At 41.8% G+C, this 18,334-nt stretch overlaps 1 protein-coding gene across 1 annotated transcript in view; it reads left to right on the top strand.

Moving 5' to 3' along the window:
• The window catches only part of LOC122688039 (ankyrin repeat domain-containing protein 26-like), an 87,202-nt gene extending 69,341 nt beyond the window's left edge, over window positions 1-17,861 (top strand). The window contains exons 14-19 of the mRNA XM_043893848.1: window positions 1,184-1,336; window positions 4,550-4,620; window positions 5,390-5,477; window positions 15,197-15,487; window positions 16,080-16,282; window positions 17,513-17,861. Of these exons, the coding sequence (XP_043749783.1) occupies window positions 1,184-1,336; window positions 4,550-4,620; window positions 5,390-5,477; window positions 15,197-15,487; window positions 16,080-16,282; window positions 17,513-17,780 (1,074 nt within the window). The 3' untranslated portion in view covers window positions 17,781-17,861. The remainder of the gene's footprint in view (window positions 1-1,183; window positions 1,337-4,549; window positions 4,621-5,389; window positions 5,478-15,196; window positions 15,488-16,079; window positions 16,283-17,512) is intronic.
• The last annotated feature ends 473 nt before the right edge of the window (window positions 17,862-18,334 follow it).

Raw genomic sequence — 18,334 nt, 5'->3', positions numbered from 1 at the left:
GTATAATTTTAGTGTTATTCATGTAAAATTTGAATTAACTTGGAAACATTTCAGCCTTGAATCATTTATTCTTTTTTTTTGAATCATTTATTCTCATGGCCTCTCAACTCTTTAAAGAGTTTTCATTAAGTTGAGAATTCATTGGCAAGTCATTTAAATATACTTGTCATTAAATCCTAATTTGGGACTCAAGTGGTGAGCTTTTAACCAAGCTCTTCTTGTTTTAATCTTCCCACTGCTATTTATGCTATTTACTTAGAATATGTTTACAAACAACCTACTCATAATTCTCGCTTTAAGGATCAATTACTATCATTTGAATACCAGATTGCCCAATAAAAATGAAGGGTGGCAGGATTTAGAGCAGCAGGAATGGAGTGAGTCAGGGAGAGGGCTGTAGGGGCTGTGGTCCAGAGGCAGGTGGAGGCCAGGCTATCGAGGCTCCTTGAGGGCCATGGGAGCAACCTCATTTGTAAATTGCATTGTTCCTTTATTTTGGAGTGTAGTTGGTTTATACTTCTGCGTTAGTTTCGGGTGCCCAGCACGGTGGTGCAGTTACACACGTATCCGTTCTCTCCCAGGTCCTCTCCCAGGCAGGTGACTGCATAGCACTGAGCAGAACCCCCTGTGCTCCGCGGTAGGGCCTGGTGGTCAGCCAAGGGCAGAGGCGGGGAGCAGGGGGAAATTAGGAGTCTGGGATTAACATAGACACACGACCAGATATCAGATAGATAAGCCCTAAGGGAATGGCCTCATTTTTCTGCTGGGATAGGAATCTGTTGGAAAGATCTGAGCACTGAATTGAGTATGTGAAGATCTCTGATGTTAATCGAAGCCTCTAATAAAGAAAGAGGAAAAATGTTTCCACAGGGTGGAATTTTCCACTGCTTGTCCCACCTACACACCTGTTTCATTCTGGGCGTGAGGTGGTGGAGCTCTGCAGATTTATCAGGAGGGGCAGGGCGTGGACAGTGGGGCTGCCTCCTTCGTCTGAGGAACTTAATATCAGGAAGGCCGGTGGGCGACCCTTCTGGGTCTGCAACCACATTCAGGGAGGAGGGAAAGAAGGTGAGTTGCTGTGTGTGCTGATAGTTTTCAAAGTCCATATGTTGGCATTACTTATTACTAGCACAATGTCATAGTAAAGTGATTTGATAAACTCAGTGACAGAGAATTTTATTAGGCAGCTGTGAGACAACTTCGGCAAGAACTGGCTGATAGCCTCAAAAAGCAGTCTGCGTTGGAGGCATCCCTGGAGGTCATGTCACGTTATCATGCCAAGTTAGAAGTTGAGGCACGGGATTTAAAGAACAACTTACATCAACTCACAAGTCAGGTATGTGTGAAATTGAATGTGTCGACAGTGAATCCACAGGATAAAGAGTTTTAGGACGCTCTTTTTCATGGACAGCTTCCTTTTTTATTTTCATTACTAGTAATTTACTATAATTTTTTTAACCTTTAAGTGCACTCATTTCTTAAACTCTGACTTTCATTCTGCCATTTGCATTATATATATTGTTTTCCTTAGGAAAGTGGAGAATTGTGCATCATTCTTCACACAACTTGAGAGACCAATTTTTCTTTTTTTGGAGTTATTTCTTTTTTTTTAAATTTTTATTAGTTAGAGGCTAGTTACTTTACAATATTGTAGTGGTTTTTGCCATACACTGACATGAATCAGCCATGGATTTACATGTGTTCCCCATCCTGAACCCCCCTCCCACCTCCCTCCCCATCCCATCCCTCTGGGTCATCCCAGTGCATCAGCCCCGAGCATTTGTCTCATGCATCCAACCTGGACTGGCGATCTGTTTCACACTTGATAATATACATGTTTCGATGCTGTTCTCTCAGATCATCCCACCCTCGCCTTCTCCCATAGAGTCCAAAAGTCTGTTCTATACATCTGTGGAGAGACTGTTTTTCGATTGAACAATATTTTATTTCATGATCCCTGTATTACCATGATGAGGCAAGCCAGATAAAATCAGAGGATAATGTTTAATGGAATGTTCAAGAAAATTATCGTTTCTCATCTTCACTTTTCTGAATGGCTGTGCAGTTCTGTATATATTTATTTTGTGCATTTCAGAATAACTTGTGCAGAAAGTGTATTATACAAACCAGTTGAAGTTAAGCACTGCCTTCTCTTCATTTTCAGTACATTGTAAAAGCATGGGGTACTCAGATGGAGTATAATACCTACATCGAAAATAGAGAATTAAGAAGATTATCTAGATGGTGCCTTTGGATTTTTAAAAAGCTATTGAGATATAATTCACGTATCACATGATTCACCCATTCCAAGTGTGTAGTTCAGTATCTCTTAGTCTCGATAGGTGTCACCTGTGACCACAGTCAATTTTAGAGCATTTCTACAACCCCAAAAGAAACCCTGCATCCCTTAGCTACCTGCTATGATCCCCCATCTCCCTCAGACCCAGGGAACCCACAGTCTAATATCTTTCTCTGTAGACATGCCTGTTCTGGGTATTTTATACAAATGGAATCATGTAGTATGCTCCTTTGGGATTAGCTTTTCTCATTTGATGTCATTTTGCGGTTCATCCATGTTATAGCACGTATCAGTTCTTCCATTTCTGTTGACTGTCAAACAATAAGCAGTACGTGGCTATATTTATCCATTCATAAGTTGATGGAGATTGAGGTGTTTCCACTTGCAACTATTAGTAATGCATCTGTGAACATTAGTTTACACGTTTCTGGATGGACATGTTTTTATTTTCCTGTGGTTGGATTTTATCCTCAGAGTTCACTGGCTGATTTCACCTTTCCTTGGCCTTTGCTCAGATTGTCCTTTCTGTCTTCACAGTTTCTTTTCCTCTTAGGTAGTCCTCCATTTATTCAGACCTGGTGCCCAGTCTCTCCTCCTCCATGGAGCTTTTCTGACTGTCCAGCTCTCATTGAGCCTTTTCTCTTCAGCCCTGTCATGTAGTCTGTGAAGAACAATCTAGCCCTTAACTTTGCATTGTTGTAATTTTTTTCATGAGGGAGAATCTTATCTGGGTATACCTTGGTCTAATAGGGAATATTTGTTGATATGCACAGCACTTGTCTTGCATAAATGGAAAGCAGTTTAGCTTAACAATTGTTAGCTAAATGTTCATCCCATGCCAGTTATTTCTTCTTGAAGATGTTTGTATAATAAAACTTTTATTAAAATGTATTTTAAGCAACTCAATGTAAAATTGAAAGCGCTTAGTCTAATAGAGGAGAATTGTTCAATTAAATGCTCATTTTTCTCCCTGACTCTGGGAGAAAAGTGTAAATTTGCCTTCCTTCATTATGTAGGCAGAAGTGGGATTTACAGATTTCTAGCCTTTCGCCAACTGTAAAGTTCTGAGAATAGCCTCTCTGATATCCGTACCTTGTAACCTGAATTGTCTCACTGGAGTGCTTGCTAAACATTAACAGCTGTGGGAATGAATTGACTCAGAACTTTGATTTAGCAGTAGGGTAATATTTCCATGGCAGTGACTTCACCCTTCTTCCTCTGACGGTCGTGTAAGTTCTGTACCACTCTGTCCAGGAGGTGCTATGTGCATATTAACTTGTGGTCATTGTCCACTGAGTAGTACAGAGAGGAAGTAAGTTACAAATTACTGTAAGTGGAGAAAAGTACTAGAGTACTAGCTGGTTAGTGGAGTCAGTGAACGGTTTTGAAGTACTGGACATGTGTTCTGGGCCTCATGCTCCCCCTTACTACCCCTTGCAACGGTATGGAGAGGGATTTCAGGGTGACTTGTGTAGAAGACCACTTCCATTGGCATGCCGTCTGCCTGAAGTATCAAATTGTTTTGCAGGTAAAATACAGTGACCGTAATAACGCCAATTACAAACAGTTCTTAGTATCTGCCACATCCTCTTCTAAATACATGATGTATAGTCCCCAGTTTAATCTCCCCAGCATCCCACTGAGGTTGATGCTACCACTATCTCCATGTTATGGATGGAGAAACTGAGATACAGAAGGGTTAAGGAATTTGCCCCAGGACTCACAGCTCAGAACTGATGGAATTGGAACACAGGCCCATGGATTCTGGCTCCCATGTAGTTCCTGCCTCTCACACTAGACCCTGAAGCATCGGGTTGTCACCAACAGCAGAGCTAGCTTTTATAATCACTGGAAGAGCCGTGGTCATTCACCTATGTGGATATTTAAAGTGATGGCTGCTGTGGAGCTTGGAATAAAAATATATGTATATATGTTCATCATCAGGTAATTTTCTGTCTTTCTCCATCTGGCCAGTTTATGAATTTGTGTATTTATTTGAGAAAATCTAATTTAAAGCATGAATGATTTTGTGTTTGAGTCCGAAAGGAAAGGTCAGTAACGAACAAAGGGCAGACAGTAAATATTTTCACTTTTTGGACTGTAAGATGTTTATTGTAACAACTCAACTCTGCTGTATGGCGAAAAGCAGCCATAAGCAATATGGAGATGGAAGAGACAGAAACTGACACTGGCAGATTTGCTAGGTTATTAGTAATTAAACAGTTGTTTTTTTCCTTTTTCTCTTTTCAGTCTCAAGAAACACAGGATCAACATACAGAGGCCGTGAGATGTGCTGAAAAAACACAGGATCACATCCAAAAGTATGATTTAAAGTAGCACAGAAAATAACTTAAGTATAAAGCAGATAAACAGTATAATATGAGAATTAGATCAGTAATGATAATAAAAACATCATTGTGAAGCTGGGTAACATTTCAGCTTTGAGCTGTTTTGAGATGCATATTTTCCCCCATTATTTCCATATTTTGCACATTATCCACAAGTGAAAAGTGAAAGTGTTAATCACTGAGTCATGTGCAACTCTTTACGACTCCATGGACCATAGCCCACCAGGCTCTTCTGTCTATGGAATTCTCCAGACAAGAATCCTGGAGTAGGTTGCTGTTTCTTGTCCAGGGGATCTTCCTGACTCGGGGATCGAACCTGGGTCTCCTGCATTGTTGGCAGAGTCTTTACCGTCTGAGCCACCAAGGAAGCCAATTATCCACAAAACACAACTAGCAAAACAGTACAGTTGCCAAATCATTTACTTTTCAAAATTCTAAAAGCCTACAAATTGAACCTGCAGGTGTTTGTTCAGAAACAGTGTGGTATTTTAAAAATCTGTGTGTGAAGGACTGCCGTGACAGTCCAGTGGTTAAAACTATGCCTTCCAAGGCAGAGGGTGTAGTTTGATCCCTGGTTGGGGAAGTAAGATCCCACGTGCCTCACAGCCAAAAAACCAAAGCATAAAACAGAAGCAATATTGCAGTAAATCAATAAAGGCTTTAAAAACGGTCCACATTCAAAAACATCTCTAAACAAGAAACCCTATGTGTGAGAATCATTGTTTTAAAATCTGCATTTTAGGCTTGAAATTGAAAATGCCGAGTTACAAACTACAGTCAGAAAGCAAGCGGGCGAAATTGAACAGCTTCAGAAAAACCTCTTAAGATTGGTAAGTCAAACCTCTTTAATTTTTGTCATACTGAGGAAGAATTTTTAATTTTTTTAATAGAAATATATAAGAATATTTTGGACAATGTGAAAAGTCTCATTGTTTAAAAAGTTTATGGTATTTTACTGATACTGCTTGCTACTAATAGCATCAGTTCAGTCGCTCAGTTGTGTCCGACTCTTTGCGACCCCATGAACTGCAGCACGCCAGGCCTCCCTGTCCATCACCAACTCCCGGAGTTTACTCAGACTCATCCCCATCGAGTCAGTAATGCATCCAGCCATCTTATCTTCTGTCGTCCCCTTCTCCTCCTGCCCCCAATCCCTCCCAGCATCAGGGTCTTTTCCAGTGAGTCAACACTTTGCATGAGGTGGCCAAAGTATTGGAGTTTCAGCTTCAGCATCAGTCCTTTCAATGAACACCCAGGACTGATCTCCTTTACGATGGACTGGTCGGATCTCCTTGCAGTCCAAGGGACTCTCAAGAGTCTTCTCCAACACCACCGTTCGAAAGCATCAATTTTTCCGCGCTCAGCTTTCTTCACAGTCCAACTCTCACATCCATACGTGACCAGTGGAAAAGCCATAGCCTTGACTAGATGGACCCTTGTTGGCAATGTAATGTCTCTACTTTTTAATATGCTATCTAGGTTGGTCATAACTTTCCTTCCAAAGAGTAAGTGTCTTTTAATTTCATGGCTGCAATCAGCATCTGCAGTGATTTTGGAACCCCAAAAAATAAAATATGACACTGTTTCCACTGTCTCCCTATCTCTTTCCCATGAAGTGATGGGACCAGATGCCATGATCTTAGTTTTCTGAATGTTGAGCTTTAAGCCAACTTTTGCACTCTCCTCTTTCACTTTCATCAAGAGGCTTTTTAGTTCCTCTTCACTTTCTGTCATAAGGGTGGTGTCATCTGCATATCTGAGGTCGTTGATATTTCTCCAGGCAATCTTGATTCCAGCTTGTGCTTCTTCCAGCCTAGCGTTTCTCATGGTATGCTCTGCATATAAGTGAAACAAGCAGGGTGACAATATACAGCCTTGATGTACTCATTTTCCTGTATGGAACCAGTCTGTTGTTCCATGTCCAGTTCTAACTGTTGCTTCCTGACCTGCATATAGGTTTCTCAAGAGGCAGGTCAGGTGGTCTGGGTTTCCATCTCTTTCAGAATTTTCCAGTTTATTGTGATCCTCACAATCAAAGGCTTTGACATAGTCAATAAGGCAGAAATAGATGTTTTTCTGGAACTCTCTTGCTTTTTTGATGATCCAGCGGATGTTGGCAATTTGATCTCTGGTTCCTCTGCCTTTTTTTTTTTTTTTTTATTAGTTGGAGGCTAATTACTTTACAACATTTCAGTGGGTTTTGTCATACATTGACATGAATCAGCCACAGAGTTACATGTATTCCCCATCCCGATCCCCCCTCCCACCTCCCTCTCCACCCGATTCCTCTGGGTCTTCCCAGTGCACCAGGCCCGAGCACTTGTCTCATGCATCCCACCTGGGCTGGTGATCTGTTTCACCATAGATCATATACATGCTGTTCTTTCAAAACATCCCACCCTTACCTTCTACCACAGAGTTCAAAAGTCTGTTCTGTACTTCTGTGTCTCTTTTTCTGTTTTGCATATAGGGTTATCGTTACCATCTTTCTAAATTCCATATATATGTGTTAGTATGCTGTAATGTTCTTTATCTTTCTGGCTTACTTCACTCTGTATAATGGGCTCCAGTTTCATCCATCTCATTAGAACTGATTCAAATGAATTCTTTTTAACGGCTGAGTAATATTCCTCTGCCTTTTCTAAAACCAGCTTGAACATGTGGAAGTTCATGGTTCACATATTGCTGAAGCCTGGCTTGGAGAATTTTGAGCATTACTTTACTAGCGTGTGAGATGAGTATAATTACTCTTTATAGAAGAAATGGACTGAATTCATAAAATTAATGATTTTTGTAGTAAGATTTTAATTTAAAAGTTTGTGACAATCCAGTCCAAAAGCAATATTTTATATAGAAAATATTTTGTTTGTTCATTCCCCTGTCAATGAAATCAGGCTTTTTCCACTTTCTGGCTATTGTTAATAATGCTGCCTTGAACACTGGTACACAAACATCTGTTAGAGTCTAGAAATTTGAGTAATGATTTGATTGAGAATTCTGTGTTTCTCTTGTAATCCTAACCCTTCTGTGAGATTTTTGAGAATGAATCATTTTTAACATTGTAGTTTATTCTCTTCACCAAGTGAATACTACATCTGTATAGAACAGTATTTCTGAAAGAATGTATTTTTCCTTTGTTGGATTTTTTTTTTTTTTAAAAAGAGCTCCGGTGTGCATGGGAATTTTTCAAAGATTACTATAGTAAGATGATATTTATCCTGGAATATCTTGAACCACTGATGAAAACTATTTTAGAGCATCTTTAGAAAGTAAAATGTAATAGCCACACTTTAAAAAAAAATTCATCAGCATTTAGTATTTGATGTTTCAGTTCAGTCGCTCAGTTGTGTCCGACTCTGCGACCCCATGGACTGCAGCACACCAGGCTTCCCTGTCCATCACCAACTCCCAGAGCTTGCTGAAACTCATGTACATCGAGTTGGTGATGCCATCCAACCATCTCATCGCCTGTCGTCCCCTTCTCCTCCTGCCTTCAATCACTCTCAGTGTCAGGGTCTTTCCCAATGAGTCAGTTCTTCGCATTGGAGCTACAGCTTCAGCATCGGTCCTTCCAATGAATATTCAGGGCTGATTTCCTTTATGATTGACTGGTTTGATCTCCTTGCAGTCCAAGGACCTCTCAAGAGTCTTCTCCAACACCACAGTTCAAAAGAATGAATTCTTGGGTGCTCAGCTATCTTGATGGTCCAACTTTCACATGCATCCATGACTACTGGAAAAACCATAGCTTTGACTAGATAGACCTTTGTCAGCAAAGTAATGTCTCTGCTTTTTAATATGCTGTCTAGGTTGATCATAGCTTTTCTTCCAAGGAGTGAGGGTCTTTTAATTTCATGACTGCAGTCACCATCTGCAGTGATTTTGGAGCCCAAGAAAATAAAATCTGTCATTGTATCCATTGTTTCCCCATCTATATGCCATGAAGTCATGGGACTGGATGCCATGATCTTTGTTTTTTGAATGCTGGGTTTTAAACCAGATTTTTCACTTTCCTCTTTGCCTTTCATCAAGAAGCTCTACAGTTCCTCTTCACTTTCTGCCATAAGGGTGGTGTCATCTGCATATCTGAGGTTATTTATATTACTTCCAGATATCTTGATTCCAGCTTTTACTTCCTCCAGCCTGGCATCTCGCATGATATACTCTGCATAGAAGTCAAATAAGCAGGTGACAATATACAGCCTTGATGTACTCTTTTCCCAATTTGGAACCAGTTCATTGTTCCATGTTTGATTCTAACTGTTGCTTCTTGAGCTACAGACAGGTTTCTGAGGAAGCAGGTAAGGTGGTCTGGCATTCCCATCTCTTGAAGAATTTTCCGCAGTTTGTTATGATCCACACAGTCAAAGGCTTTGGTGTAATCAATGAATCAGAGTGGATGTTTTTCTGTAATTCTCTTGCTTTTTCTATGATCCAACAGATGGATGTTGGCAATTTGACCTCTAGTTCCTCTGCCTTTTCTAAATCCAACTTGTACATCTGGACGTTCTCATTTAACATAGTGTTGAAGCCTCACTGGGAGAATTTTGAGCATTACTTTGCTAGCATGTGAGATGAGTGCAGTTGTGCAATTGTTTGACCATTCTTTGGCATTGCCTTTCTTTGGGATTGGAATGAAAACTGAACTTTTCCAGTCCTGTGGCCATGGCTGAAGTTTCCAGATTTGCTGGCATATTGAGTGCACCACTTTCAAAACATCATCTTTTAGGATGTGAAATAACCCAACTGGAATTCCATCACCTCCACTAGCTTTAATTGTAGTGATGCTTCCTCAGGCTCACTTGACTTTGCAATCCAGGATGTCTGGCTCTAGGTGAGTGATCACACCATACTGGTTATCTGAGTCATGAAGATCGTTTTTGTTTAGTTCTGTGTATTCTTGCCACCTCTTCTTAATATCTTCTGCTTCCGTTAGGTCCATACCATTTCTGTCCTTTATGTGCCCATCTTTGCATGAAATGTTCCCTTGGTATAGCTAATTTTCTTGAATAGATTTCTAGTCTTTCCCATTCTATTGTTTCTCTCTATTTCTTTGCATTGATCACTGAGCAGGGCTTTCTTATCTCTCCTTGCTATTCTTTGGAACTCTGCATTCAGATGATTGTATCTTTTCTTTTCTCCTCTGCCTTTAGCTTCTCTTTTTTTCTCAGCTATTGGTAAGGCCTCCTGAGACAACCATTTTGCCTTTTTGCATTTCTTTTCCTTGGGGATGGTCTTGATCACTGCCTCCTGTACAGTGTCACCAACCTCCGTCCACAGTTCTTCAGGCACTGTCTATCAGATCTAATCCCTTGAATCTGTTTGCCACTTCCACTATGTAATCGTAAGGAATTTGATTTAGGTCATACCTGAATGGTCTAGTGATTTTCTGTACTTTGTTCAATTTAAGTCTGAGTTTGGCAATAAGGAGTTCATGATCTGAGCCACAGTCAGCTCTCGGTCTCTTTCTTGTTTTGTTTTGCTGATTGTATAGAGCTTCTCCATCTCTGGCTGCAAAGAATTTAATCAGTCAGACTTTGGTATTGCCCACTTGGTGATGTCCATGTGTAGAGTCATCTCTTGTGTTGTTGGAAGAAGATGTTTTGCTATGACCAGTGCAGACTCTTGGAGAGCACAGACAAAACCTTGTGTGCACTGGGAGCCAGGAGAAAGGAGCAGTGTCCCCACAAGAGACTGAGCCAGATTTGCCTGTGAGTGTCCAGGTGTCTCCTGCAGGGGAGTGGGTCGACAGTGGCCTGCTGGGGGTCAGGGGCACTGAATACAGCAGTGCATGAACAAGTCCTTTTGAAAGAGGTGGCCTTTACCACCATTACCCCCACCATAGTTTGACCTCAGGCCAAACAACAGGGAGAGAACACAGGCCCACTCATCAACAAAAACTTGGATGAAAGATTTACTGAGTATGGCCCTGCCCATCAGAATAAGACCCCACAGTCAGTCTCTCCCATCAGAAAGCTTCCATAAGCCTCTATCCTTATCCCTCAGAGGGCAGACAGAATGAAAACCACAGTCACAGAAAACTAAGCAAACTGATCACATGGATCACAACCTTGTCTAACTCAATGAAACTACGAGCTATGCCATGTCAGGCCACCCAAGATGGAAGGGTCATGCTGGAGCATTCTGACATAACGTGGTCCGCTGGAGAAGGGGATGGCAAACCACTTGAGTATTCTTGCCTTGAGAACCCCATGAACAGTATGAAAAGGCAAAAAGATAGGACGCTGAAAGATGAACTCCCTGGGTTGATAGGTGCCCAATATGCTACTGGAGATCAGTGGAGAAATAACTCCAGAAAGAATGAAGAGATGGAGCGAAAATGAAAACAACGCTCAGTTGTGGATATGACTGGTGATGGAAGTAGAGTCTGAAGCTGTAAAGAACAATACTGCATAGGAACCTGGAATGTTACATCTATGAATCAGGGTAAATTGGAAGTGGTCAAACAGGAAATGGCAAGAGTGAACATTGACATTTTAGGAATCAGTGAACCAAAATGGACTGGAATGGGTGAATTTAACTCAGATGACCATTATATCTACTACTGTGGGCAAGAATCCCTTAGAAGAAAGGGAGTAGCCATCATAGTCAACAAAAGAGTCTGACATGCAGTACTAAGGTGCAAGCTCAAAAATGACAGAATGATCTCTGTTCGTTTCCAAGGCAAACCATTCACCATCACGGTAATCCAAGTCAATGCCCCAGCCACTAATGCTGAAGAAGCTGAAGTTGAGTGGTTCTGTGATGACCTACAAGACCTTCTAGAATTAACACCAAAAGAAGATGTCCTTTTCATCATAGGGGACTGGAATGCAAAAGTAGGAAGTCATGAGATACCTGGAGTGACAGCCAAGTTTGGCCTTGGAGTACAAAATGAAGCAGGGCAAGGCAAACAGAGTTTTGCCAAGAGAATGCACTGGTCATAGCAAATGCCCTCTTCCAACAACACAAGAGATGACTCTCCACATGGACATCAGCAGATGGTTGATTTTATGTGTAAAATACCCTATTTTTAACAAATAAATATTGGCAGTTTAAATTCCAGAAAGATGACAAAATGATGAAAAATTATTTTAAGCTGTTTGAAGGAAAGTCATTCATTTTGAAGTCTGTCCTGACTGGCATCAGCTTTATAAACTGTGCTGGCTATAAATGCATATCACTCATGAACCCACGAGAAATAATACTTTTTTTTGTTTTTTTCTGTGCTCCCACTCTGAGCTCTGTACTGTCCTTTTCAAAGGACATGACCTCTGTCTGTAGCTGAGTCATGTTTCCTAAGCCAGGTTCCTCTTTATCAAACTTCTGAGAAAATCCCAAGGCCTTTTCTCATTTTGTATGTCTTGGTCTTGGTTGGACTTCCCAGATGTCTCAGACAGTAAAGAATCTGCCTGAAATGCAGGAGACCCAGGTTCGATCCCTGGGTTGGGAAGATCCCCTGGAGAAAGTGAGAGTGAAAGTGCTCAGTTGTGTCTGACTCTTTGAGACCCCATGGACTATACAGTCGTTGGAATTCTCTAGGCCAGAATACTGGAGTGGATAGCCTTTCCCTTTTTCAGGGGATCTTCCCAGCGCGGGGGTTGAATCCAGGTCGCCTGCATTGCAGGCGGATTCTTTACCAGCTGAGCCACAAGGGAAGCCCAAGAATACTGGAGTGGGTAGCCTTTCCCTTCTCCCATAGTCCACAGGGTCACAAAGTGTCAGACATGACTGGGTGACTAACACTTGATCTCTGTTAGGGCAAGCAACCAAGCAAGTGGTGTTTTTGCTGCCAGGGTTCTCTTTAAAGCTTTCGGTGTCCTGTGAATTCAATTGGGGTTCATGCCATTGGAAAAGCTATCCTCAAAAATCTTTTTTGAGGGAAGCATTATACCTTGGGCTTCCTATGAAGCTTTGCAGGATGATGCCTTTAAAATTCTTAGGCTCTTAAGATCCTTAAAGGAATCTGAGGCACCATCTTAAGTCTTTCCAGGGTCAACATTCAGAATATTGAGATCATGGCATCTGGTCTCATCACTTCTTGGAAAATAGATGGGGAAACTGTGGAAACTGTGGTTGACTTTATTTTTCTGGGCTCCAGAATCACTGTAGATAGTGACTGCAGCAATGAAATTAAAAGACGCTTACTCCTTGGAAGGACAGTTACGACCAACCTAGATAGCATATTAAAAAGCAGAGACATTACTTTGCCAACAAAGGTCCGTCTAGTCAAGGCTGTGGTTTTTCCAGTGGCATGTATGGATGTGAGAGCTGGACTATAAAGAAAGCTGAGCACTGAAGAATTAATGCTTTTGAACCGTGGTGTTGGAGAAGACTCTTGAGAGTCCCTTGGACGGCAAGGAGATCCAACCAGTCCATCTTAAAGGAGATCAGTCCTGGGTGTTCATTGGAAGGACTGATGCTGAAGCTGAAACTCCAATACTTTGGCCACCTTATGTGAAGAGCTGACTCATTTGAAAAGACCCTGATTCTGGGAAAGATTGAGGACAGGAGGCGAAGGGGACGACAGAGGATGAAATGGTTAGATAGCATCACAGACTCGATGGACATGTTTGGGTGGACTCCAGGAGTTGGTGATGGACAGGGAGGCCTGGCATACTACGGTTCATAGGGTCGCAAAGAGTTGGACACGACTGAGCATCTGAACTGAACTGAACTGAATGTAGGGTTTTACAGTCTACAGGTTTTATGTTTAGACCATGTTTTCCTTGATAGCGCCCTAGATTTGACCTTAGCCAAGAAGCCATTTCTGTCTTTTTGGGTCATGTGACAATTGGACAGGTGGAGATGCTGTAAAGGGGATACAGATATTGAACCCAGTGAGTCCTGGTTCCTTTATATTTAATAGTGCTTTTTTTTTTTTTGTCTCATAGCTTATCCTTCTCATTGATTATACTTTCAGCTGGTTCATAGCAAGAGTCTCCGTTACCCCATGTTTCAGTGTCATTTTCTTCTCTTGCCTGGAAGCTGTCACTGGCACCCTCTTCAAGGGCCATCAGGCTTCTGTTTACAAACTCATGAAGCCCTTTGGGTTTCCATTTCTTTCTCTGTATCCATTCGGGTCCCACCTGCATCCAGGTTCAAAAGCATTTTCACATGTTTTAGTTCTTTTTTAATGGAAATACCTCATTTTTGGGCATCACTGACTCAATGGACATGAGTTTGAGCAAGCTTCAGGAGTTGGTGATGGACAGGGGATCCTGGTGTGATGCAGTCCATGGGGTCACAAAGAGTCAGGCATGACTGAGTGAACTGCACTGAACCCCATTTTCAATATCCGTATCTGTGCCAGTTATTTATTGCTAACAAATTGTATTAGGATCACCCAAAGCCTAGTGGCTCAAAAGAGCATTTCCTTTGTTCACAAGTCTGTGTTGGGGCAAGGCTCAGTGAGTGAGCCCAGCTCATTTCTTCTCCAGTCGTCATCAGCTGGGATGTCGTGAAGGTGGGGACCAGAGGCATCTGAAGACCTGTTCATGCACACGTCCGGCAGTTGGAGCTGGCTTTTGGATGGGTCATTAGGTGGGGGCGGTCGGTGGGGACACTGACATGTGCTCAGTATGTGGCCTGGGCTTCTTCAAAGCGTGGTGACTGATGCTAAGAGTGGGCTTCCCTATGGAGCCAGTCAGAAACTATTTAGCTTGAGAAATCACATAGCAGTTCCCCCAGACTCTGTCCACTAGAATCAGTTACCGAGGCCAGCACATATTTAAGGAGAGGGAATTTCACAAGAAAATTGTCAAAGAATTTGTAGACATGTTTGAAAACCACCGGCTCCACTCACCTCGACTTACCAAGTAATCATTCTGTCTAAATGAAAGTTCTTTCCAACTCTGTGTCACTGAAATTCCAGCAAATATTTTTGTGTGTGTTTTCTTTGGTATATTCTCTTATTCTGTGGAAAGTAACAAAGGATTACAAGAAAGAGGCATTTTTCTCTTGTTCAGAAAAATGTATGGATCATCTCACTAAACTCTTAGGAGACGGGATATCTTTAGCCTTGCAAATCATTTCTCTTTGGAATGCAATTCAAATTAGCAAAAACTATTTCTAGTTCAGAAAAAGGCTTATTGGATTAAAATCCATACTTACAAGATTTATTAATTAGAGCCTTATTCTCACAATCTTCTTTTGGGAGGCATTTATTAACTCAGCCTTAGATAACTCAATACAGTATACCTCAAACTTCTTGAAAAACCGTGGGACATGTTGGGGGGGAAGGAGTAAGAGACGTTCTACTAAGGGGTGACTTGCAGTCATTCCATGGAGGAATGATAGAAAAGTACTATTATAGAACAATAAAAGAGTGTAAAATCAAGTGCAAATGTTGTGTGACAAAGATGATGACAGTGAAGAATATATTTTGTGACTCTTGGTGGTCTGAACTTCTTTCTTGATTCTCTGAGTAATTCCTGGTCCTACATTCGACAATACAGATACCATCATATTTATTTGATCCTTGGTTTGTGTTAGGCTGGGTTCAGTCCACTTCCCTCATTACCAAATGGTATTTGTTTTATTCTTGCAGATTGATGATCTTCCAGCAGAGCTGGAAACTGTATGTTCACAGTGTCTGCACATGAATGCAAAAATTCAAGTTCTTCGAGAGGAGTTATTATTCATGCCAGGAATGCAAAAGAAATGTGAAAAACTAGAGAAGAACAACAAGAAGCTGGAGCAAAAAATAGTGAACCTCAAAAGTCATATAGAAATGAATATGACAGAACACAGTCAAGTAGAGCAGTATAAACAGGAGATTGAAGAAAGAGCGAGACAGGAGCTAGTAGAAAAATTAAAAGAAGTCGACATGGTTTTACAGGTTAATTTGTTGATCTGTCATGTCCTTGAATTCACCTCATTGTAAATTACATTGGATGTATACAGCTTATGTGTTTCCTCTGCTTCCCTTAGGGCAGTTTGTTTGGTAGATTTCTGGAAGGAAGGGGGCACTTGTCTCTCTCTGAAGAGAGAAATATTTCAATTTCCATCACAGTTATCACTCAATTGATCTTTCAGAATGATTCTGACTAGAGGAACCTTTTACTTAAAAGACCAATTGGTATAAAACAAGACCATGAGAAGGAAACAAAGTACTGTGGTTTAGAATGGGTACCATCCTCTTGAATTATTCTCAAGTTGTCTTGTTCAGTTTTTAAAATTTTAAGTTGATCCACTTATTATTTTAATTATCAGGTTACATAAATACTACTATAACATTGATTCCACTTTAATTTTATAATTCAGATTTAATTCATTTCACATTGGCCATGATTATTTTAAAGTTTCCCTTTTCTTTTTTTCACATTGAAAATCACTCTCTGAATTACTGACTCAAAACTAAAGGGAACAAATATAATTATTCAGATTATAATCATTAACAAAAGAAATATATCTTTTAAAATTTGACTTAGATACAAGCAGTATCTCAAGAAAACTTAGAGCAGGAACGAGAGGAGCATATTGCTTCCTTAAGAAGTCAGATGGAACTCAGAATTAAAGAGTTGGAATCTGAACTCTTCAAGATGGAAACTTCTCAAGCAGATTTGGAAAAATATAAGAAACTCTACCTAGAAGAACTAAAAGTTAGAAAGTCGTTGGAAAAGAAGCTAGACAAGTAAGTCAAAACACAGAATCACAAAATAAATTTAGTCCATTAATTTGTCTCTGAAGCCTAGTTTTTATAGAGCCAGGTTCTTGAGATTAGTAGGCAGTGAAAGCTAACTAGACAGTCCCTGCTAAGGGGGCGCCCTAAGACAGATTAGTGACACCACGTCCTGGTAAGTTTTCCTACACTGTGTAAAAGCTTGCTTGTGAAATCAGGGAATATTCACACAGGGGTGAAAGGCGGGGTAGTTCACAGAGGGGCTGACGCTGGCATGGTGACCTGAGTGAGGGAGGGCGTGGAGGCTGGAAGGGGCAGATCCCACCTGCAGGGCCCTCTGAAAGCAGAGCACTCCTAGGACGCCTTTCATAAGCCCAGAGAGCATACAGCAAAGGAGCAGGGACCCAGGGCACGTTCTGCTAGTCGATGCCTGAAATAAGCGCACACAAGGGAAGCACGGGTGCTCCCAGAGAGGGTTCAGGGCTGTGGGACGTGATGCTGGGATGTGGGGTGTGGCTTCCGGGGAAGGAGCTCGGTGGGACCGCTCTCCCTGTTTGTGGAGCGTGATGCCTCTCGCTATAAAAACATGCACTGAACGCCGTTTCAGCTTTTTGCCTTTTAAAATGAAACCAAAAATCCTCTTCAGACTTTTTTTTTTCTTTTTTTTAAATGAAAAACAGATGCCTATGTAGGCCCCTCGTAGAAGTGAAGTAACATAAAATGAACTTTGGAAAAGCAGGGGATGCTTGTAATTGTTCCTGGGGCTGTTTTAGTCCTTTTCAGTCTCACCCACTGACTTTCTCATCCTCCCTCGAGATTGTGGCTCTAGGTGATTCCTCAGAGCCAAGTGCTTAATTTTTCCGAGGTCATGAGTGAAACATTTATACAAGGGTGGTGAAAGCAAATGCTTGAAAGTGGCTTTGTGGGAGGTGTGTTTCTTCATCCCTGAACTGTTTCCTGGGGCAGGCGTGTCCGAGGCAGCAGGTGTCACTGTGAGCCCACCTGCCTTTCTCTCGGAAACCCTTTCTCTCCTCCCCCAGCTGTGACTTGTTACCTGAGGAGCCCAGACACACGTGAGCTTCTTTAGAACAAGGTCAGAGCTGTCCCTGTTTACAGCAGGTCTGCTCCGTGCTTCCGGTGCTCACACGGTGTGATGGGAATTCCATTTACTGTGCGGCAGCTTACAAAATGCAAATCCTTTAGGGAGTCGTGAACAAAACTGGTGTTTTCCATCTTCCCCAGGACTAACTGGAGGCTGGCAGAGATGAGCACTGAACTTGAGGTGGAGAAACAGCAGAACAGATCTTTACTGAGCACTCTCACCACAAGGCCAGTCCTGGAGCCGCCCTTGGATTGGAAATTTCAACACTTCAGTATGACTCTTTCTTCAAAAACAAACGTAGGACTTTCTACCTCAATTCCATGCCCTTCAAATAACAGCATGGCGACTGACTTGATCAAGTTTAGTTCTACTAACTTTTTTTCCTTGGGTTTAGGATTTCTGATATGAATGATTCTTATTTTCAACTTCTGAGCTGTTTATTTGACTTACGTGCACTAAGTAAAAGCCATAATTAACTGTGCTAACAAGGAGACAAAAATTTGAGGAGGAGCCAAGATGGCGGAGGAGTAGGACCGGGAGACCACTTTCTCTCCTACAAATTCATCAAAAGAATAACCGAATGCAGAGCAAACTTCACAAAACAACTTCTGATCGCTAGCTGAGGTCATCAGGCGCCCAGAAAAGCAGACCATTGTCTTCGAAAGGAGGTAGGACAAAATATAAAAGATAAAAAGTGAGACAAAAGAGCTAAGGACGGAGACCCGTCCCGGGAAGGGAGTCTTAGGCGGCCTTGCTTGGGCTAGGGTCCGGGCCTGAGTGCCCTGAGGACAATTGGGGGGAGCTTCTGTGAGGTGCCAACTTGAACTGTGGGAGACCAAAGGAGAGAGAGAAAATTGACCGGCCGGAACACACTGCCGGCCGTTCGCAGAACAAAGGGACGGGGAAAGTCCCGAGAAGAGCTCGCAGGCTGCGGACCGGCCCAGCCCCGCCGGAGGCAGGAG

Source organism: Cervus elaphus, chromosome 32 (genome assembly GCF_910594005.1).
Source record: "Cervus elaphus chromosome 32, mCerEla1.1, whole genome shotgun sequence".
Classification (NCBI taxonomy): Eukaryota; Metazoa; Chordata; class Mammalia; order Artiodactyla; family Cervidae; genus Cervus; species Cervus elaphus.
This window is presented reverse-complemented; position numbering and strand designations above follow the sequence as displayed.